This window comes from Gasterosteus aculeatus, chromosome 4 (genome assembly GCF_964276395.1).
Source record: "Gasterosteus aculeatus chromosome 4, fGasAcu3.hap1.1, whole genome shotgun sequence".
NCBI lineage: Eukaryota > Metazoa > Chordata > Actinopteri > Perciformes > Gasterosteidae > Gasterosteus > Gasterosteus aculeatus.
This window is the reverse complement of record NC_135691.1, coordinates 11,565,180-11,586,677: the sequence shown is the minus strand read 5'-3', so window position 1 is coordinate 11,586,677 and position 21,498 is coordinate 11,565,180. Positions and strand designations below refer to the sequence as shown.

Below are 21,498 nucleotides of genomic sequence, written 5' to 3'. Positions count from 1 at the left end.
TAATACTTTAATGCGCAAGATTCTGGTCCAAAAGCGTGAGAAGATCCCCTGGAGCCAGCTGAGAAGTCATTCACAGTATGTCTTCATAAATCAGCTATTTAAAGCACTCAAGGACACACTTTCCCTTTCGGACCTCCAGAGATCCATTTGATGTCCCATCTGGAGGGCAGTGAGTGTTTACACACAAACATCTGCTGGTGCGGCAAAACGTACACAAACCCAACCGGGAAGCCACGCAAACCGGTGCACTTATGTTCATTAGGAGGGGAGGAGATGTAAACGGTGTTTCCCATCGAGAGGGGCGTAAAAAGAGATGGGGTCCTCTTAAACTTTAAATCCTCTATTAGACCCTCAAAAATCATAAACATATGGCAAAGACAAACACACACACAGACATAGCAACACAGGGACAAGACACACAAACACAGACAGTACAACAAACAGATAGTGAGAGTGGAAAGGCTGCTTATTGCACAACTGTTTTTGTTTGTGTGCGTGCGTGTGCGTGTCTGTGTGCAGAATGTTCTTATTGCTCATGGGTGTTTTCTGTTGGGCTCTGCTGGATCTGGCAGAGCTGGAACTAATGACACTTGTGATCACAGTGACGGGCATCAGAGGCACTGCACGCCAAACACACTCAGCGCATTTAACCGCCACATGCCAGGACACGAGGAGTTACTGATTTGTGAAGGTCTTCAGTGGTCTGTCAAGTACTGCAAAAGAGGATTAATGGATAAGTCTGACAAATTCCATATTTTGTTCATTGTCGACACATTCTTCAAAAAAAGACCAGAAACAACCGCGCGTTGTTCTGTCTCTCGATACTTTCTGACCTCCCAACGCCGACTGTGGCAAGATCCCGAAGTCCATTTGTTCCTGCTGTGTATTTAAGACGAGACACAACAATATATTATATATATAATATTTCATCCGTAGATTATGACACTAGTGGCAGCGGTATTATCACACACATAATACTTGTTAGAATGGTAATTCGGTGCTGGTTTTGGTATTTTATGGGATTTGTTTGACAGTAAGTGCGGCAGTAAAAGGAAAAAGGACATCCTGCCAGCCTAAATCCTTAATCTCACCCATTGCGCTCAAGTCTGTTCCTTTTCATATGCACGTAGTGAAAAAATGATTAAATGTATTGATGTCATTACCTAAATGTAACATTGTTCGGAGCAGCCTCATCTCCCGTGATTGGTCCAACAGTCTTCAGTCCGTTGGACCACAACTGCTTGTTAGAGGAGGTCCAAACAGCATCTATGGGCCTCGTTTTCACAATGACACAATGTTGTGAGGGTAATGGCTGATACAGAGGGGAGGATTCCTGGGGCTTCACAGTGGAATTTGGCAAAGGAAGAAGTGTTGACACAGGACTCTATAAAGTTTGGGAGGACAAAACCACACAAGCAAATAATTCAAAGTTTTCTTTTTTCCGTTGGCGGCGTGTCTAAACCATCACAATGGAGACATACTCTTGTCAGTGTGGCAATTATTTGTAGAACTGTTTTTCTGTGTTTAACCATCGGTTTAAATGACAAAAGTAATCAGCATTTCTCCTCCATTACATATCTCAGTTTGCTCTCTTTTCGTTGCTGTCCCTTTTCGCTAATTATATGTTGTTGATTGTGTCCATTTTGAAAGATTGTCGAAACTGAATCTCACACAAAAGCACACAAGCGTCCTGGAGGGTCAGTGTGTGCGTGGAGGCAAAGTGAAGCGTGGCAACACAAACCTCCCCGAGGGCAGTCGAGCATTTAGGGCCACTTTGCAGGCGGGCGATGCCTGGCCACAAAGCACCACAGCGCATTCCACCTAACCAGAACAATTATTCCCATAATGGGGAAGTTTAAGTTTCTTCTGAGTTGAGCAGTCAGCAGCGCAGCACAGAGCCAACAACAATGACAGTGACATTAAACTGGCCGAGGACTTATCCAGATCCAGAATCTGCCCTCCAAATCCTCCCAGGCCCGTGCCAATGTAACATAACCAGCTCTGCACTTTTTCATATGAGCAGCTGGACAAGAATAGCTTGTATGAGTGTGTGTGTGTGTGTGTGTGTGTTTGTGCTGACGTACGTATGCTAGCAAGCGATGGTCACATTCGAATATGCTTTTTGTCTAAGAGGCCTATAATAGTAAGCTAAAAATATGCCACGCTCCTTCCGATGGGCTTTGTTTCGGGTGTCTGGGCTGAGCCTCAGTCCGTTGTCTGCATGATATGTTTATCCCTTTGTCTTAAAACACCGGGTCTCATTTACACAAGGTGACGGCGTCCTTCCCATCTCACCCCCTCTGACATCTGATGTGCGTTTGTGTGCGGACAGGAGGATTAGCATGCCCGCCTCTATATGACAGAAAAGAAGTTGGTGGTACAATAATGGCTGTAGGGTTGATGCCATGATCCAGCACTGGGCCGGTCGGTGTTATGTTTTCAGGGAGGGGACGATGGGAATGCAAGTAACTCCGGACCACAGTAAACCTGACACCACCATCCCCAGACCAGTGGGACGACAACGGGCCAAAGCATTCCACACTCCTCCAAACATGGCCTTCACTCCTCTGCGGCGAGGCCCTCCTGAGCTTCAGCGTTCCTGAAAGTGATCTATGTGCTGCAGCAAACGTTTACTCCTCCGGGGGTACAATCGTCCTTTTCTGGGTCACGCGCTTGACAAATTGGGGACGTCCACCTAGCGGGAGCAGGCGATCGATCAGGGAGCTTTGCCCCCAACAGTTCCGATAAGAGCATGACGGATGCTAAACACAAGGCTGCCAGTGGCAAAAATAAGAGACAGACTTATCGTGAAGAAAAATGACCAATTGCCCCGTTGTCCCCTTGAAATGCACAAAGAAGATTGACAACATCTGATTTATCAACTTCCACTAACTGACTACTTTTTTGTTTTTAACTATTAGACTACGAGAGTTAGCAAAACAGCGATTTAATTAGCTCATGGACAAAAACGGCCAAAGATGGAGTGATAATTTTAATGAAAATCTAGAAATAGTTCCGCGTTAAGTCACAAGCTTTAAAAGGTCACGGGCCATTTGAACTAAACAACCTCTGTATAATGAGAGTCTATTTCTAACAGGCATGGAAAACGCACTAGTCGGTTAGCATCTCTACGGTTTGTACGGGAGATCTTATAAACTCTTCAAGGCCACTTGCTTACTCCTCTTCGTCTCTCGCTGGTCCGCTCACACACACATGCGCACAAACACGACAAACACAGGTCATTGCGAAAGGGCATCGAACATTCCCGACATTCCCGATGGTGCCTGGCATCCTGGCCTCCGTCAGCGAAGATTTGCCAGATCCTCCACACATGAACACACGCACTTACAATTACCCACAACCACACACGAGCAGCCGCTAACCTCCGGCAAAGCCACAACACACCAATCAGATGGCACCCAATTTGACCTTTTCTGCCCCCCCCCCACACCTCACTCCCCCTTTTTTGATTTATTCATTTAAATCAACCACACAGGATTTCCCTCACAATTTCCGTCTTTGAATTTGTGTAGCACTTCATTGTGCAGCCAGTGCTCGTCTTAAACTTAATTAATTGTGTATTTTTCCTACTTTCTTTATGGCATTTATTTCCACCATTTAAAATATTGCAAAGTGAGAAGTGTCTGATTAATTTTGAGTCCTAAAATAGTGGGATGTCAAAAGTCATTGTACTATAATCTCAGCCAATCTCGACTTCTTCTTGTACTTGACGCCTCCTCCTGTCCAGTGACTTTAGTCTTTTAATCAATCGCTTTACTAGGCCTGCCATTTACATTTCACTTTCATGGTAGCACAATTGTTGACTATTTTCCTTAACAACAACAGTTTTCAAAATGAAAATAAAGTTCTAAAATACCAAACAGTTGAAAACCCAAACTCTTACATTTTGATAAAAGAAATGCAACAACTGCTCACGACGGAAATGACTGAAATTCTTTCCAAAAAGAATCAAATATAATTAAGTAGTTATTTGTCTGTATCCTTTCAGATCTAGTCTATATTTGTGACCAGGCTCTTGTTCTCTGCTTAGTTTTCGTAAATTTAGCTACAAACAAGTAATCAAACCATTGTCTGTCAGTCATCCGTCTTCTAAGCCTCTTATCCTCAGAGGGTCGCCGAGTCAATCCCAGCTAACATCGAGCTAGAGGCCGGATTCACCCTGCACTGGTCAATCGCAGGGCACACGTCACACAAACTTTCACACAAATTTGGAGTCACCAATTAACCTAACAGACCACGTCAATGGACTGTGGGAGGGAATCGGAGCAGCCGAGAGAGAGAACGCGCACAGAAAGGCCGCTGGGACCGTCTCGCTGTGAGGCGACCACCTCACCACCGTGCCGCCCCTCACCATCCGTAGACCTCTGGATTTCCCTCAAATGTTGTTTGATATATGTTACTGCCTGTCAATTGAATTCAGTGCAGTACAAGCACAAACTATTTAGCCCAGACTGTGGTCAAAAACCCCAGCAGTCTCTGTCTCAGTGAAGGAGAGGAGAGGAATTCCCCTCTGAGGTTTATTTCACTTATTCTGGTTTGGCAGGAGAAATTATAGTATTAGCACAAGTAAAATGTACCACGCACGGACGTGACTGAGAAAACACTGGATAACAGTGGATGCCGGACCACAGGAAGCGGGATTTGTTGCGATGTCATCAACCCCCCCCACTCAGTGTAGGCAACTCCTTCCTATCTCTGCCGTCTGCATGTGTCCCTCGTGAATACCACCATCCATCCTCCACACCTGTCAGGAGTCATGACCCCTTGAACCCATCCCCCGGGATCGGCCTCCTCACTCCGTGGACCAGGTGCTTTCCTTTTACACCTCCATCTGTCCATCACTCTGTCTATCTATACATCCTACTGCCGTGTCCTTCGACGCATCCACCACCAGCTATCAGTCGCTAGGTTGACGTGACGATCCTGCCGCCCACCTCCGCGCTCCGGACTTCATCGCCGCGGTGATAACTTTACACTCAGAATCACCCACACCCCTGAAGCCCTCTGGGTCCACCACACTTGCGCCTGCCGTCTGACAATGGTAGGAAACGTAGAGGTTAATGAAAGCCTAAATTTAACACCGCTGCTCTGATCCCTAAAGCAAGTGGCTTCATTACAAACTATCAGAGGAATTTAGATTGCACTACTTGGCGTGCCAATAGGCTAGCACACATGTTTATGGCATCTCTGGTGACACGTTTAGGGCTATAAGGGGGAGAGAGACCCACGTTACGGGGATTTGTGGACACCAAACACTCCAGGGAGTGACCGAATGAAGATGTTGTGGAGGAAATGAAAAGAAAATGCGTTAAGGACCGCCGGGTCAGCGGCCTGGGTAGTGAGTGAAAAAGAGCCGGTCCTGCTCTGTAAACAGCAGAACTAAATTAAACTGTCTATGAATCATTCAAAGTGTTTGCTTTGAACTCGCTTTTAGTGCTTTGACTCTTTTTAGTTTACCACAAGAAAGCAATTTCATTATAAAGTTGGCTTCAACAACTGAAAGACAAAAGACAACAATTGTAGATAATATAGCATCACTTTTTGTAGATGACTTTGGTGCTGGACATTATTTTGCTAATCCATCAAATAACGTATGTCAACATATACAGGATATGAAATAATATCTGTACACAGGCTGAGAGAGGAAGGAGACAGAAATGGATTGTCGTGGAAAACTTAGAGAGGAAACAACTGAGAGATGAGCGAGAGGTTGAGGGACCGGCAATACGATATCTGGAAGGGATCGGTGGATGAAAGAACAACTCAGGGGGTCATTGAGGATCAATACTGCCCCCCCCCCTCACCCCTCACCCTACAACACAGTGGAAGCAAATAGCCCCGACATCTGTCGTCCTACTTGAAGAGAAGAGACTGAACAGAACAAAGGATTGATGAGAAATGAAAACATCAAGATCAACAGAAGTCAACTTAAACGAATGAGAGTCAAGGTCCTCTACCGCTGCTTTGCAGGTGTGTGTGTGTGTGGTTAAATAATGTGCTGCCCACCTCGTAATGACCTTATCCTGTTACAATCATCCTAAGTGGAAACATCTTGACGGAATCAGAGCCTAAAAAAGACCAGAGTGCCAATCAAACAACCTCTGAGAATCCTGTCAATCGAGAGCGACACCGGTGGTTTTGGCTGAAAGAAATGGGATTTAATTTAAGACCAATTTAACCGTCAAAATGACAAAACAAAAATATGCGAAAAGTAGGGGGTTACTGATTGAATGTGGTTGAAAGAGCCGTAGGGGAGAAAGCACATGAACACATTGTTTAGAGAGAGACGTGATGGCCAGTTATTAAAACAGACAAAAATATGTGGCGTGTGTTGCATTAACTTCTCCACATTGATGTCAGGGTTGATGTGTGTGTAGATCAAACTTGCCCAAAACTTAAATTATAACTATTTCTATTTAAAATAATTCTCCTCTCTGCCAAAAAGTTGCACCTAAGAACTAAAAACCTAAGAAATCTCCAGCCAGTGACCAACTACCATGTAGAGATTGAGAAGAAACTAATTTAGACTGCAGATACACAAGCAGTTATTATGAAGAATATAGCAAACACAAAGCAGCGCTTGCAGACCATTTTCACACCACTCACCCACTTATTCGCTCACTGATTTCAGATAGTCACTGACGGTCATATCGTTTGTAATTTTTGGGTTGAAAAGACCAGAGATAAAGATGAAAAATGACAGGAGCCTTCTGCGCGTGGCCTCTTTGACTTTACTCCTTTGTTTGCTTTCCTCACTTCAGGTTCTCTTCAGCTGAAGCCGAACAGCCAATCAGAGGGATTTCTGACATTTTAGAGAGACAATTTTAGGATTAAAAAATAATGCTAAAACCACACATTTTGGTTTCCTTTGGACCTCTGTATCGATACTTGCGGCTTCTTTCGGTCAAAGCTCCTGATGCTTTGCTGGAGCTGTCTGCAGCGGTTGAGTGGGCCTCAAACGCAGCACACATGGGCGGCACTTGCGGAAAAACATCTAATCGGAGACAGGACGTCAGCGTAACTCAATTGCGCACACATGTTTGTGCGAGTCCGTCAAAGACACGTGAATGAAAATCGTGATTTTGTTCAAACTGAGGACTTTTTAGCCACTTTAAAGAAGATACCTGTTTAGCTTGTCTGCCCTCCGCCCCCCAAGTGTGACCACAAGACCACACCACACAGCACAAATGTGACACCACAGTACACAAGACTAAAGAGCCCAATAACACGCGCACAATCACAACCAGCAGGAGTGTAGTGCGTGTTGTGAGTCTCACGAGGCACGCCGTTTCTCCAGTCCAAGTCCATCATAAAGGGAAATCTGAACTTTGTGCTGGAATGAGGAGAAAGACCACAGACAACAATAGTCTCCTTCTGTAGCACTCGGGGGCGGAAAGCAAAGATGGGATCAGGAAAGATGCTGTTTTTGCTCCTTTCTACTCCTGTACTCCTGTGGGTTAATGTTCTGTGTTCAGTGTGTGTGTGTCTGTGTGTGTGTGTGTGTGTGTGCTGGAGTGCAGTCAAAGCCCACATGGGTTTGCTGGGTTGAATCCAACTGTGTGTGTTTCTTCCTATCACATGCACTTAGGCTACATGGCTCTGCATGTTTTTGTATGTACTGCAGTGGCGGCTGGTGGATTGTTTTTTAGTAGGGCCGGCCAATCAGTATATATATATATATATATATATATATATATATATATATATATATATATATATATATATATATATAGATAGATAGATAGATAGATAGATAGATAACAATATTCAGAATCACAATCACTCATTAACTTTATCAGTGATTGACTAAACCACTTTGGGACCGAGCCGAGCCCGGCTGAGACAAGCGGAGAGGACATGCAGGAAAAGCATATATTTTGCGCAAATATCTTAATTTACACATATGTAGTATATAATACATGTTTCAAAAACACAAATATTGAATATTTGTAAAATGTATTTTTAATATATTACAAAAATTAATATAATTATTATTTGTATTTTTGTCCGTCGCTCATGGTGGGGCCACGTTGCCCTCTATGGACCAGCCGCCATGTGATGTACTGTATTGCATGCATGTGTTGGCGTGACTTTTTGTACATATCTCTTGGCCTGACTATACTGGCCCCTGTTGTAAAACGTGTGTTTTTTTGCTCTGTAATCAAGATAAATATCCTTCTCGGGCTCTTTTTGTTTCGGTGCTATCTGTATCCAATAAGTTTCAAACTAACTCAATTCAGCTCCGACTTCAACATCAACCAGACGAGTCCGGTAACACCGCCTGGGGTCAGATGTTGGTCCGAGGGGCCAGGACGTAGTGCGCGTCTATGCGTGTGACGGAATAAGTGACTGATGATTGACAGTTGGCCGACCAGACTAACAAGGAGAGGGGCGGACAACTCCAGGTCCGTTAAAGCCAGGTCATTTGATCCGTTTATGCCCAACTGAGTGAACAGGTCGGGCCTGCGGCCGGAACCATCGAAACCACACAAGCACCACCCCAAAACCCCCTCCAGATGTAGTTTCCTCTGCTTTCCCGCTAACCCCACCCATGTCCTCCACTTCAGGTGTGAGAATAGAGCCGAGGTGCTGATGGAGCTTCAATCCCCCAGAGAGAGGAGGAGACGGCCAGGTTGGGGGCAGGGAAATGGTGGTGGTGGTGTGTGTGTGTGCGTGTGAGGGGGGGGGGGGACGATTATTACAGGACACAAGAGGCTGAACAAACAACCCCAGCGATGCTGGTGGCCTGCAGCAAAAACTCAGTGGGAGATTGAGTTCAAGTCGCATTAATATCTAAAGATAATACTCAACAGTCGGTGAGCAGCACAGACTATTTACAGATATGGGTCTGATTAAAGTGACAGGAACGCCAGGCCAAAATAAATGTGAGCTGGCAACAACAGCTGTCTTTGTGTGCCATACGCAGAGCTAAATATACACGACAATCAATCCGAGACGTCACAGGCTGCAGGAGTTTCACATCGCTCCCCCTTTATCGTCCTCGTCTTCTTCACACATCTGAATGCAGACTACAGCTACTGCGGCTTATTCCTGACAAACAAAAAATAACCCCTGATATTAAAAAAGGTCACAACAAGCGCAGCCGCCTCGCACTATTTTTGCTTTGTCTTGCTCCCATTAAAGCGGCAGACGCACAAATGTAAATCTACACAGAAAGACAGAGAGGCCCTACTTTGAAATGTTGGGCCTGACGTCATGTCGAGGACACGGCTCAGGGGAAAACATGAAAGGCAGCCGGTTGGTCTAGAGGGGCCATTATTAATGAACGTGGTCAAAGAGCAGTGGAGAAACAGAGGAAAGACACAGCATTACATGCTAACGGCTGACCCCACTTTACCGAGGTCCTGCTAAGGGGAGGAGGAGGAGGAGGAGGAGGAGACTGAGGAGGAGAAGAGGGAAGATGGAGAAGCGGCAGTAAAGGCAAGAACAGGAGGGGTGACACCACACAAGAGGAGAAAAGCCATCTACACAAGGATGTTGTTTGGAAAAACCAAATAACGGATGGAGCGACGCGCCAAATGGGGGTCGGGAACGACACGATGAACCAGGGAAGAGATGCTAGGAGGTGAATGCGGTGAGAACAGGGAGGAAGAGGGCAGCGAGGGCTTTGGAGGAATGCGAGAGAGGCGGAGTAAGGGGTCAACTCAGGAAGGCTCCCAGCTGCGCTCCCTCCACTCTGATCTTATCATCGGGCCTGTTTGCTTGGGGGTACACACAGCGCTTCTGTAACTCCTGCAGTCACCCCTCCTGCCCACCATGCACCTCAGAGGGGCAAAGAAGCCATCAGATGCCACGCTCCGCACCGACCCATGCACATACCGAAGAGATAGGAACTCTGGCATTCCGACATGGTCAAGAAAGATAAACATCTGGGTACTCACGCTCCATCTACCGTTGTCTGTCGATAAAGGAGTAACGCTATTGGGCCAAAGTGAAAACGGAGAGTTTAGAATGTTTAGACGTAATTTGACCAAAATACATCAGCTGATCTGCGAATTAATGGGTGTACCAGACGGACAAATTGTCCTGTCCGTTTGATTAAAACACCCGCCACAAATAAATCAATGGGACCCCCGGAAATATGCCTTGTGTGCATCTGCTGGTTAAAGAGACTCAGCCGGATCCCCGATTCGTCCCCTCACAAAGACTGGATAGTGGAAAGATTGTTGATCTGCGTCTTCGAGTTGTGAGACCGAAGAATGGATCCATTTTGTTCGCCTCTCAGCGGATCTCAACATGGTGACAGACAGCCGGCGGCGCGCAGCTGACAGCATTTACACGCAGGGGCCTGAACATTGGGAGCCGCGCTTCCTTGAGTTAGTGGGGAACACACACACACACACACACGCATGATCAGTCACTAAAAGCCCGGCCGGCTCGACTATTTCGACAAAGCCAGGAGAAGATCGGATAACAGCAGCACCCACGGAGAGAGACTTCCCTGCTGCTCACTTAGACATTACTCCATTACTCCACCTTTATGTAGCAAGTAGTGGTTTGCTGCTATTGCAATGCTCTGGACGTTAAATATAACTCCATTGAAATGGAAGTTTTCTACCGGCAGAGCAAAAGGGATGAGGATAAGTTGACAGACATACAGCCCTCACTCTGCAATTACATCCCAGTTGTATAATAATGTGCTAAGCAGCAGCAGGTAAAGCAAAATATCCTCCAGTATCCCTGAGTCCCATCATGTTGCCGCGGTAACACTTGGATCACTCTGTGCCTTGCACAAAAATATCTAAGCCTTGTAAAAGACTACACGAAAATATACCCAGTAACAAAAGGAAGGCGCCACAATCCAATCACCCATTGACGCCTCTGACAAACAAAATCTTCTCACTAATTTGATCAATGGTATCTTTCTTCTGTGCAGACTTTTTTTTCTCTCATTTAAAACTACATTTGAGAAGAGCTCTGCTCTTGTGGTTTGGCTGTTACTCACAACAACATGTTTTATGACGAGTAGCTGGAGGTGGGTCACGTCTGCTGATTGGCCCGCTGTTTGTTACAAACCTGTTCCCTATTTAAGGGCCAATTTGTGCAGTTGTAGCAGTGTTTACATACTCTTTCGGTTTAATCCTTGTGTTAGTCAGCCAAACTTTGTTTACAACGTAAAAGGAATCATATGGGGCTCAAGGCAGCACCGCATGCAGAGATGGTGTTGCAATAATAGCGCGCTTGCTTATTGAGACTTGATGCAATACAATGCAACTTTAAAATGACAGAAAAATTAGGAGAAAAAAATTGAGTTAAGTTTGAATTAAGTTTCCAAGCGATTACTTCCGTGCAACTTAAATTATCGCATTTCCATTCATCAAAATCACATTGTGTTCCTTGGTCTCCCCCTCCTGCACACTGTCTTCCTCTCCCCACTCTCTCTACTCATCCCCGTCTTTGTCCTCGTTCCAAATCACACAATCAGAACCACATGGACGTGAGACAACACTCCGTGTAAATAAACAAGGACAAAAAGGGGGCCTGCTCAGCTCCAAAAGTGCAGGACGTGCCTGGATTTAAGAATTAAGAGCAAATAAAACAGTGACAGCGCCATGAAAGTGTGCAGATGCATGTGTCACATTGTGTGTGTTTGTTATACGTTTTTACGCGCCGTGTGTATGGTTGTGTGTGCGTGTGAGCATTCGCTCAGGAGGCTGCGGCTCCTGAACCGCGCCAATTATCTTTTTAACAGGCACAAGGACAAGTTGAGACTGTCATTAGATCACATTCACACGCATCTCATCCTTCAACACCTTCGCGATCCAATCCAATCTAACCGCAAGTGTGTAACTGTAAAAACTGTGTTTGAGTGCCGGCTGTGCAGGATTTTTAAGTGAAGGTGAGAAAACCAAAGAAACGATGGAGGAAACATTTTTGAATGCGGTCAGAGAGAGAAAGAGCGATGGCGGACCTGATAGATTGTCCACATGTTCGACCCGGCGTGTAACAAGAGCCGACTGATGTGTGAAATACTCTTCTGGGTCCCAAAATGCACTCAGGACTCATTTCATTTTGATTGTTGAGCGGCAAATATGCAGATATGTCCCCATAGAGGCTGGCAAATTCAGATGGCCGCCGGACGTTATGCAGAAACACAGGAACACGCTCACACGTAACAGCACACGCGTGACGTGAGCCAACATGCCGGCGCGCACATACACGCTCTCTGCAATCAGTAGCAGAGGCAGACAAATGTAATGTTTAACTTAAACCCACATGATGTATCACTTCCAAAAAACAGTCAACATGTGTAGATTATTTTGTTATTTCCTCCTCCCTCACGTCCCCCCTGAGGCAGCGGAGACCGTGAGCGGCAGCAGCGCCGGCCACACAAACCGAGTGTTTTCGGTTTGCTGGTGGCAAGCCATGTTGCGTGTCCACCACTGAGCGATCATTAACACATATTTAACACACCCTCGGCCACCGCCCGGCTGATAAACACACACACACACACAACGTATATATATATATATATATATATATATATATATATATATATATATATATACATACAGTATGTATGTGAACCCGCACTTACATTTGTCTAAACAAGCTGACGATGGGACCCAAGTAGGAGCTCGGGGAATTCTAGTGTAATATTTTTGTGTTTCGGGGACCCAAACTGCTTGGGAACAATCCTGAGTGTACCACTGGTTTGAGGAATTGACACAGAGGGCAAAACGACCCGTCAACGGCTTTGGCTGTTTCACGTGCGATGGTTTAACTACAGCGAATGAGGTTGGATGTTGAACCGTAGATCTGTTGCATTCTGCTGTCGACATGAACAAAGAGCCTGCGACATTGTAAGTCTTTATTAAACTCCCTTAAAAATGATGATTTAGATGAGGGACAATCTATTGAGTTATTTGAATTAAAAACACAAATTATTATCGGGTTGTTTGTTCAGAATTGTGACTCCTGGTTGTAATTCATAAGATACTCTACGAAAGGCCAGCCGGTGAACTGGCTCATTTTGTGCCACAGCAAAATAACGCTGCCGGCAACCGTTTGCTGCCACTGCCGCCCACATAAGCAGGAAATTAGCTTGTTTGATAGACGCACCTGAGGGAGCCCCCACTTACCCCGAGGAGGCCCCTGTGCAGCTCTTCAGCGTGTTTACAGTACGTGTGATAGTTAACCCCATCCCCTCAACCTCACTCCTGGCTGAACTTTGGTTTAATGTACACAGCGAACAAGCTGACCCACTGGGCCGCCTCAGGCCATCCAGATCCCAGAGTTAAATATACACTCAAATCGCATAGGGGGCCCGGGATGGGGCCCCGCACAACGCAGAAACCGATACACGCGCATCGCATGCAGAGAAAAAAAAGGCAAAAAATTGGGAAACAGGAAGAAAACATGATGGACATTGACACAGACACACAATTGAGAGAGGAAACAGGTACCCGACACACGTAAATACACCCATCCCGAGCCGGGGGGTGCTAAGTTGGTGAGAGCTATCCCGCGCTCCACTCCGAAATGCCCTCACCTCCCCGTTACGACAGAATAACACGGACCAGCGATGCTGAGGGCTTGTTCAAAGGCCTCAGGCCCGGTTTTACGAGCTCGGCTCTCATTAAAGAGGTGCTGGGAGAGTGACGAGCCTGTCGAGGGGCTTTTACACTAAGCAGGAGCATGTTCGGCACAGCGCGACCATCTGGATCACCGGTGCCCTTCTTCACACCTCCAACGGCTCCCAAAGAAGGATACCTTCACTGTTCATTACGCCCCGTGTCTGGCCGGCCACGGGGGGGGGGGGGTAAACGATGACCGGCGCTCGGATTCAGAGTCCGGAGACGCACACTATCTGTCCAATGAGTCCAGGTGTGTCGGTGTGAGTCCCGGTGCAGCCTCGCTACATTCCTGATGGGTTACCAGCACTTTAAAAACACTGGAATCTCGTTTCTGTGGTTCTTCATCCGGGCTGGACATCCTAACAGACGGGATGGGATTGAAATGGAAGCCGGTTTACACTTTACAGGCTTGTCGGACGCCATTATCGTTGCTTCCAAAAACCTAATTTAAAAAGAGTTCCTCTTAGGTCTCGAACCCTCACTGTCCCGTGGACTCGGGTGCTTTATCAAGCGAGTTTAGAACCATTCTGCAGCACAGAGAGGGACGGTTTGACCTCACGGCGCTGTCAGTCAGCCAGCCAGAGGCCACACGGTGGTGTTAAAGAGTTTTTCTGCTCCCCCATTAAAAGGCTATTCACCTTGTCACCTGCCACTTGTGATAATTAAAGAAAACATGATAAAAGTTTCCACATTTGGCAGCACTGCTCCGTAAGCTGTGGCCGCTCCTCTCAACGAGACTAAATTAGCGCTGGCTGAAAATATGGAATCTCTGGGAAAACATTTAGATACTGACTGATTATTTGAGACATTCAGGAAATCTATTACGGTCTTATCATACTTTATTCTAGAGCTATTGAGGATTTTCCACAGTTGTTTTGAAAAGAAAGAGGAAAAAAAAAAGCTGAAAACTACTACGATGTGGTAAGAGTTTAAGGATCGTTCCCTTTAAGCAACATGAATTACATTTAATGTGATTAGTTTGACTACTGAGCGGATGTGTTGGACAACGCACAAACGGTCTCTTTGCTTAAGTTTGTTTTTTCTGACATCATTGGCTGCCTGTAGCCGCCTTCCTGACAAGAACATCTTTGTAAACAAGCATATGTTGTGTGGACATATGAAAAATAATTACTAAAAATATGTAAAAACAATACAAGACGGGAGTCGGTCTGATGAAAACAATTTGAAATCTCGTGCGTCGGACAAAGCGTTATTGTGTGGAAAGCAGCAAATCAGATGTTTTTCTAAAATAGAGTTTTACTCGGTGCCATGTGTTTCCCTCCGTTTAGACAAGCCTCCACAAATGTTTTTTTTTAAAGCCTAGTTATTAACGTTTAATTGAATCCAATAGTGGTTCAAATAAGGTCACTTATTGTAGTCAAACTGCCACCTAAAAATTAAGGTCCTTTGCTCCAAGTGTTGTTATTATGGTAAACGTGAGACAAACAACATTTCCACACGGTTTTGCACCGCTCACATCACTGATGTCATGGAAGTGGGGGAGCGTGTGAAAGGCTGATCTGCAACCAAAAATCCTTATCGCCAGCCTTTTAAAATGTTACACAATGAATGTTATTACCCAAAAAATGCAGAACTCTGACTTTTTTTTCCCTCCACCTGTGGTAATAAGAAACACTCATCCGGCCTGTGCTTATGTTGGCACCGTGTCCGAGGATAGTTCTCGTCCTTGTTTCGTTCCAGCGCTATATGGAGCCATGGGAAGCAAACCGAAGCGACTTCTCTGATTCCTCTGGAACAAAGACAGGGATGTAAATACAAACAGACCCTAGCCGTTGCTCAACAGCAGCCTATCTTTGGAATTTCCACTGTTAGCCAAGAGGTGATGACCTTCAAGCTGATGCTTAAATGTGAACACATGAACGTAAAATAAGTTACAATCTGTGTCTCCTCCTTAATCTGCTGCACATCCTCTGCGGTGTTTTCCTTCAGCAGGCGTTTATAACTACCATCACAGGACGAGACGGTCCGTTCAGAGAGCGCCTCTTGCTTCTTGTGTGTTCTGCACATCCCTCTCAGTGCTACCTGGCACGGGGCCCTTTGCTCCTCTGTTCCTCCTTGAGGTCGCAGTGTGACTCACCAGCTGCAAGACGGGGACGTCTTTTGTCCAGGCGGTTTATTTTTTTTAAAGTAATTTGGCACTGCTGTTGAACACCGTGGTTTCACAGAGCTTACTTTAATAGGAAGGTTGATGAGAATCAGAGAGGCGCCGGTTCTGAAGATTTGTGTGAAGTGCGAGTAGTTTGTGCTACAAAAACACATACAAAAGTAAAAATGAACACCTGTGACCAGTCACATTAACTGTGTTTAAGCGCAAATTCAGCCGACAGTTGTAATACAAATAAATGAAAAACGGATGGAAAATCCAGAGCCAGGTGCAATTTTACTGCCAACAGCTCGGTCAGATTAGGGTGTGTTAGTTGCGGATAATATAGCCTCGAGCAAAGGTTAGGAGAAAGCCACAGAGTTGCCTCAAGTGACACCGGTTGAGGCAGCAGACTAGATAACTGACCAGAGGGAATAAGCGACACATGCAGGCTAAAAGTGGTCCGAGGAGAAAAAGGGGGTGCACGACCATGCGTTAGAGCTGCAGACATTGTGGGGATGGTATCTTTACTCTGTGATATAGTGCGGGTAAGAGGGTCAGTTTATATGAATATATGAAGTATTTGTACTGTACAACTGTATATTTTCTTCCCTGGTCTAAATTCTGCAGCATAATGTAAGAAAGCCCTGGTGGCTTTTTACATTATTTTGCAGATGCCACAGGATGTCCTCTTCATAACTAACTTCATACACGGTGCGTTTAAAGAAATGCAGTCAGTCTCCGGCAGCCTCACATTACACACATGCCTGCAGACATCACAAAGCACACATGCACAAATACAAGCAAGCGCACTGGCAGACACAGACACACGTCATGCTGTGCTCTCCAGTATATTAATACTTGGAAACAAACTGCCTAGAGCTCATAGTTACAGCGGAACAAATTCAAAAGCGAGGTCCCTTATGAAAACAAATTTCCTGCGTTTATTATTTTTAAAATGGTCATTAATGCATCTGACATGGTCGGTGGATTGGTCCTGTGGCAACGGATTGTATCGGTAGCTGCAAGCTTCCTGTACGATTTATTACGGCTTTAAAAAAAAACTAAATGTAGCTCTTGGTGTTGGTCCCGTCGTGGGTCTCTCTAAAGCCGGCTTTCTGCCTCTCGTTCCTCCAGGTGGGGGAGCAGGAAGCGTGCAGCCTCCCCTCCGCCTTCTGAGTGAGCGGCCGATCAGTCCAGTTAACAGCAGCAGGCTGCTGACTAGACGTTGAACTGACAGAGAGCTGGAGGGGAATCGTCCCCCATCGCATAGGAATTATGTCTCGCAAAAATTCAAACTAGCTGTAACCAGAAGTATAAGAAAAGCAGAGAAGACTCTTTGTATGTGCGTGTACATGTTGGATGCGCCATGGAACCCCACTGTGAGCATGCTCTCTCAGTTATAGGAATACAAACTAACACACCTTAATGACGGGCCTGTGTTTCCCTTAAGTGCCTTAATGAGTTCTTATCTGATGGAAATTGACCTGAGCGCACAGCCAGGGGGTCTGACCTCGTGCCCTCACACACAGCCAGGACCCGGTCCTGACTTTGACTTCATTTAAAACGCACACCTATTTATAGATCAATCAATCAGATGGAATATATCAAGAAGGGTCTCGATTAAACGATTTATTTGTCTATAAAATAGATTCATCTTTTTAATTGTTTCTTTTGTGCAAACGAGCATCCCAAACTCTAAAAGTCTAAATCCCAGCGAGTAAGACAAATTGTACAGAGAAAACATAGTTTTATAAAAAGTACAAATGTACATTCCATCCAGCTGCTGCACAGTAATTAATGTAAAGATCCCTGTCATAGGATGACCGTGTTGCTGTTGCACCCTCTCCAGCTGCACCGTTTCCGGTGACTGAGTCCCATTAATGTGTGTATCTGGCTGGCATTTGATTTTGGGCCTGTGTCCAAGAGTGTCTCCCCCCCCCCCCCCCCCCCCATCCCACTAGCTGGTATCAGACCTGTAAAAAAGCCTTTTAATGCAAATTGCAGAGATGAGAATACACTCCCCCTACACAGGACACATGCAGGCCCCACATGGTTCTAATTAGCTATGGAACCGTAAAGGTGTTGTGCCCATGTGGAAGTAATGAATGAATGAGTGTGTGTGTGTGTGTGTGTGTGTGTGTGTGTGTGAGCCCACGTGGTGTGTGTCTGTTGAGGCAACAGGCGGGTGCTAATTGCAAACACCTGACGCTTGTAAGCGGTCTCTGCGACGCCGTTTGCCTCGGCCTTAACGGCCGCTGGCCGTGTTCGATCCGGGAGCGTCAAAGTATCACAACAATGCCGTCTCCACCGAGAGGCTACGGGACGTTAACATCCCCCCCACCCCGCTCATCAAATGCCATTCATAGGCAGTGTCTCCGCTTCACCAGTGCGGACTGGACCGCAGGGCTTTGCCTGCACAGTACTTTCACCGGAAGGACGTTGTTAGCTCAGAAGCATCATTTACCAAATTGGACATCATCATTCCCAGCGCGGCAGCAGATGTGCTGCCCCCTGTTGGGCCCCCGTCTCTGTGCATGCTGAAAGGTGAGCACCCTGATGCTGAGGGGCAGAGCTTCAATGGCAGAAATGCCACTCATGCCGCGGTGGCAGCGCGTCTCGCACCCACGTAGGGGCAGAAATGCCTCGGCCTGTGATCCTGGTGGGGAGAGATTTGAGTTTCAGGTGGGAAGAGCTGGTGCTAAAAGGGAGCGGAGGGTCTCTGCTTACAGGGTCGTGTTGAGAGATGTGACTCCGTCGGCCACCTCAAAGGCTCGGGGACAGAAACTCAGACTCACGCACGCAGGCATTCAAGACCATGACCAGACTGCACAAACACATGGACCCAGATGGGACGCACACACGTTTGAGCGCGCTGGGATCAGATGAATGTTCGTAAACGCCTTTTACAAACTTCATAGAGCGTCTGACACAAACAGATGCAGACTACTGATGGGTCCCAGCTTGTGTGACTTCTCAAAGCCATTAAAGCATCAGGGAGATCTCTCCAAATCTACGTTTATTGGCGGAGAAAAAAAAAACTCTTTGGAAATAAACACATTTGATTGAGAAAAGTTGACAAGTCTATTCAGCAATCTTGCCGATTGTTGGGATGAGAAAACTAAAAAGTGAATTTGGTTGCCCAACAGCCGCAATAAACAAAAAGCCTTTTGTTTCATCCCCCTCCCCTAAAAAGACACCATATATAAAGCCAAGAAACTGGAGAAAGAGAACTTTAAATAGACCTCAGAATAGTTGCGGGGGAATTGCATTTCAGTGCAGAAACCGCTTGAGTACACAGCAGTTCAGCAGAACTGACAGGAAAATGGGATGCAACATCTGATACAATCATATGATTTAATAGAGAAATAACATTCAAATGCACAAGCACCCACAGGCAGTGCAGGCTTTGCCTAATTGGGCAACGTTTCACACGGTGCATATCCATGGCTCTGGCTCCGGTGGACCCAAACCACAAAAAGTTGCACTGACTTTGCTAACCAGCCAGCCAGCCTGCGATGTTGGCACGGCAGACTTCAGACTGGAAAACGGAATGTGTTGAAAGGCGGCCAGAAATTCCACTTGTGAACACTTTCACCTGTTCTTGTGGTTGCAGGGCTATTCACACCCAGAGACAAAAGGCAAAGAGAAGGAACGAAGAGCCAGGGAGAGAAATTCCCCAAACGTGCAGAAAGGCCCCCCCAAAGAGTTCGACCTCTGCAGTAACCTTTGGACACAAGACTTTAAAGAGCCTTTACATGTTCCGCTACAAACTAAAGACACACATCTTCAGACTCTACCTTGGCTAAAAGCAAATTGTAGTACTTAAATTGTACTTATAATGGCACTTAACTATAACAACTTGTAAATTGGCTTATGTAATGAAATTGCACTTTCTTTCTTGCTTCTTGTTCTTCTGTGTTTGTATCCTTATGGTTGAATGCACTTATTGTAATGTAATTGTAATGTAATGTAAAAAGAAGAAAAATGTATTTTTTGTAAATGCCTCAATACATGTTTAAATAAAACTGCTTTACTATGGGAACACATCCCGTCCAACAGCTGCACGCAATGACATGCATAACAGGGGACTCTGTAACTAGACGTGGACCACACACTGTCCTCTGAAACTATCACAAGCTCTGTAACGAACACCCCGCGAGCCAAACCTTGGCACACCGCTGCTACATCTTTTAAAGCCCCCCCCCATCAGAATGCAGGTCTCAGCCAGGACGTCCCAACCCCGCTGCTCTGCGGAGTGAAGAGCCCCGCTATCACAGTGTGGGCCCTTCCACGTGGCTCAAGGGGCCGCAATCATCAACACGCACACGCGCACTCTTAATGTTCGGGAGAGCTGCCAAACGTTCCCCAAGCAGTCAGCCATGACTGTAACGTTTAGTTGACAGGGAGCCGCGTGTTAGTGTCCCGTATGATTTATTTGTGTGTTCTCAGTAACAATGCTGCACACTGCAGAGACGTACCTGGAGGACACGAGCACTCCTGGCCGACATCCCTTGTTGTCCGCAATTTCGGCATCAGCACCACCACTTTCTGCGGACACAAGGAACAAATCCAAAGTAAGATATAAATATGGATACAATTGTGGAGGCCTTTAGGAAAAAGTCATTAAAATTATCTCAATGAGCAGCAATAATAATTAAGAGGGCATTGTCGTCCTCCCATTCCTCCATGTGATCCAATTAGGTTGGGCTCTAATCAGTGGTCATGTCACCCTCTACACATATTTAACTGCAAACGAATTGGCCAGCTGCATGCAAGGTTGACCTCTTACGGTCATTCATCAAAAATCAACTGATCGTAGTTGTGCAATTGGAACAAAAAAGCGCTCAAAGTCTGTGCGTTAATCAGCTTATCTGCATGTATTTCCTGCTATTACGCACATTTTACGCACCGACAAGAATGTGCGTCTTTGGTTCACAAACAAGATACACGAATTTATCTACGACCGTTTACGCCTTGTACCTCTTCAACGAGCCGCCCTATCGAGGTGCCCAGCTCTGGAATCAGAGTCCCATCCTCGTTTAGACAATAAGCCGCGCGCGGCGGGGTGAAGGTGGACCCTTTGTCCATCTGCATGCGGTTCTCCAGCTGGTAGGTCTTGAGGCTCATCAGAAGACACACGGCGATGGAGCTCAGAGACATCAGCATGCACAGAGCGATTGGGAAACCTGGAAGCCACCGCTGGACCGAAGACTTGGAAGCACACTGGCACACCGGCTTACTTTCCGCGATAGAGTCGCTGGCTGGATCCATCCTAAAAAATCCTGTGGAGGTCCTCTTGATGAACAGAAGAAAACATGCAATAAAAGCGCCTTGTATAGTTGTGGAAGTCCTGCGACCAAACTCTACTCTGGGCTTCACAACACGCAAGGCTCGGGGTTCAAAGTAATGACTGAAATTGGTCTTGGACCGAGGCGGCGGAAGCAGCAGCAGCAGCAGCGCACACTGGTTTTACGCAGAACACAGATGGGAGCGATATGGATGCCAACCGGAGTGGAGCCGCCTTCTGACTTGCAGGGGAGTTTCCTACACGGGTGTGCAAGTGCAACCACCAATGGCTCCGATTGTCTGCCGGCCTTAAAGTTGCGCGTTCAACTAGTGGCGACGCGCCCGCCCCGCTGACCACGTGGGGCACCGCGGATTGACAGCTGTGTCTCAGAGCGAGACGTTCGGGGGGTTTAGTCTTGGGACAAGATTTTGGTCACTGGGACATCACGACGTGACGTCTAATGATACTACGAGTTACACGATCCG

General features: G+C 46.3%; 1 protein-coding gene across 1 annotated transcript in view; it reads right to left on the bottom strand.

Moving 5' to 3' along the window:
- Nucleotides 1-21,367, bottom strand: part of LOC144406324 (uncharacterized) — a 68,352-nt gene extending 46,985 nt beyond the window's left edge. Inside the window, exons 1-2 of the mRNA XM_078102227.1 lie at nucleotides 20,707-21,367; nucleotides 20,205-20,274 (exon numbers count right to left, since the gene is read on the bottom strand). Of these exons, the coding sequence (XP_077958353.1) occupies nucleotides 20,205-20,274; nucleotides 20,707-20,997 (361 nt within the window). The 5' untranslated portion in view covers nucleotides 20,998-21,367. The remainder of the gene's footprint in view (nucleotides 1-20,204; nucleotides 20,275-20,706) is intronic.
- Between the last annotated feature and the right edge of the window lie 131 nt (nucleotides 21,368-21,498).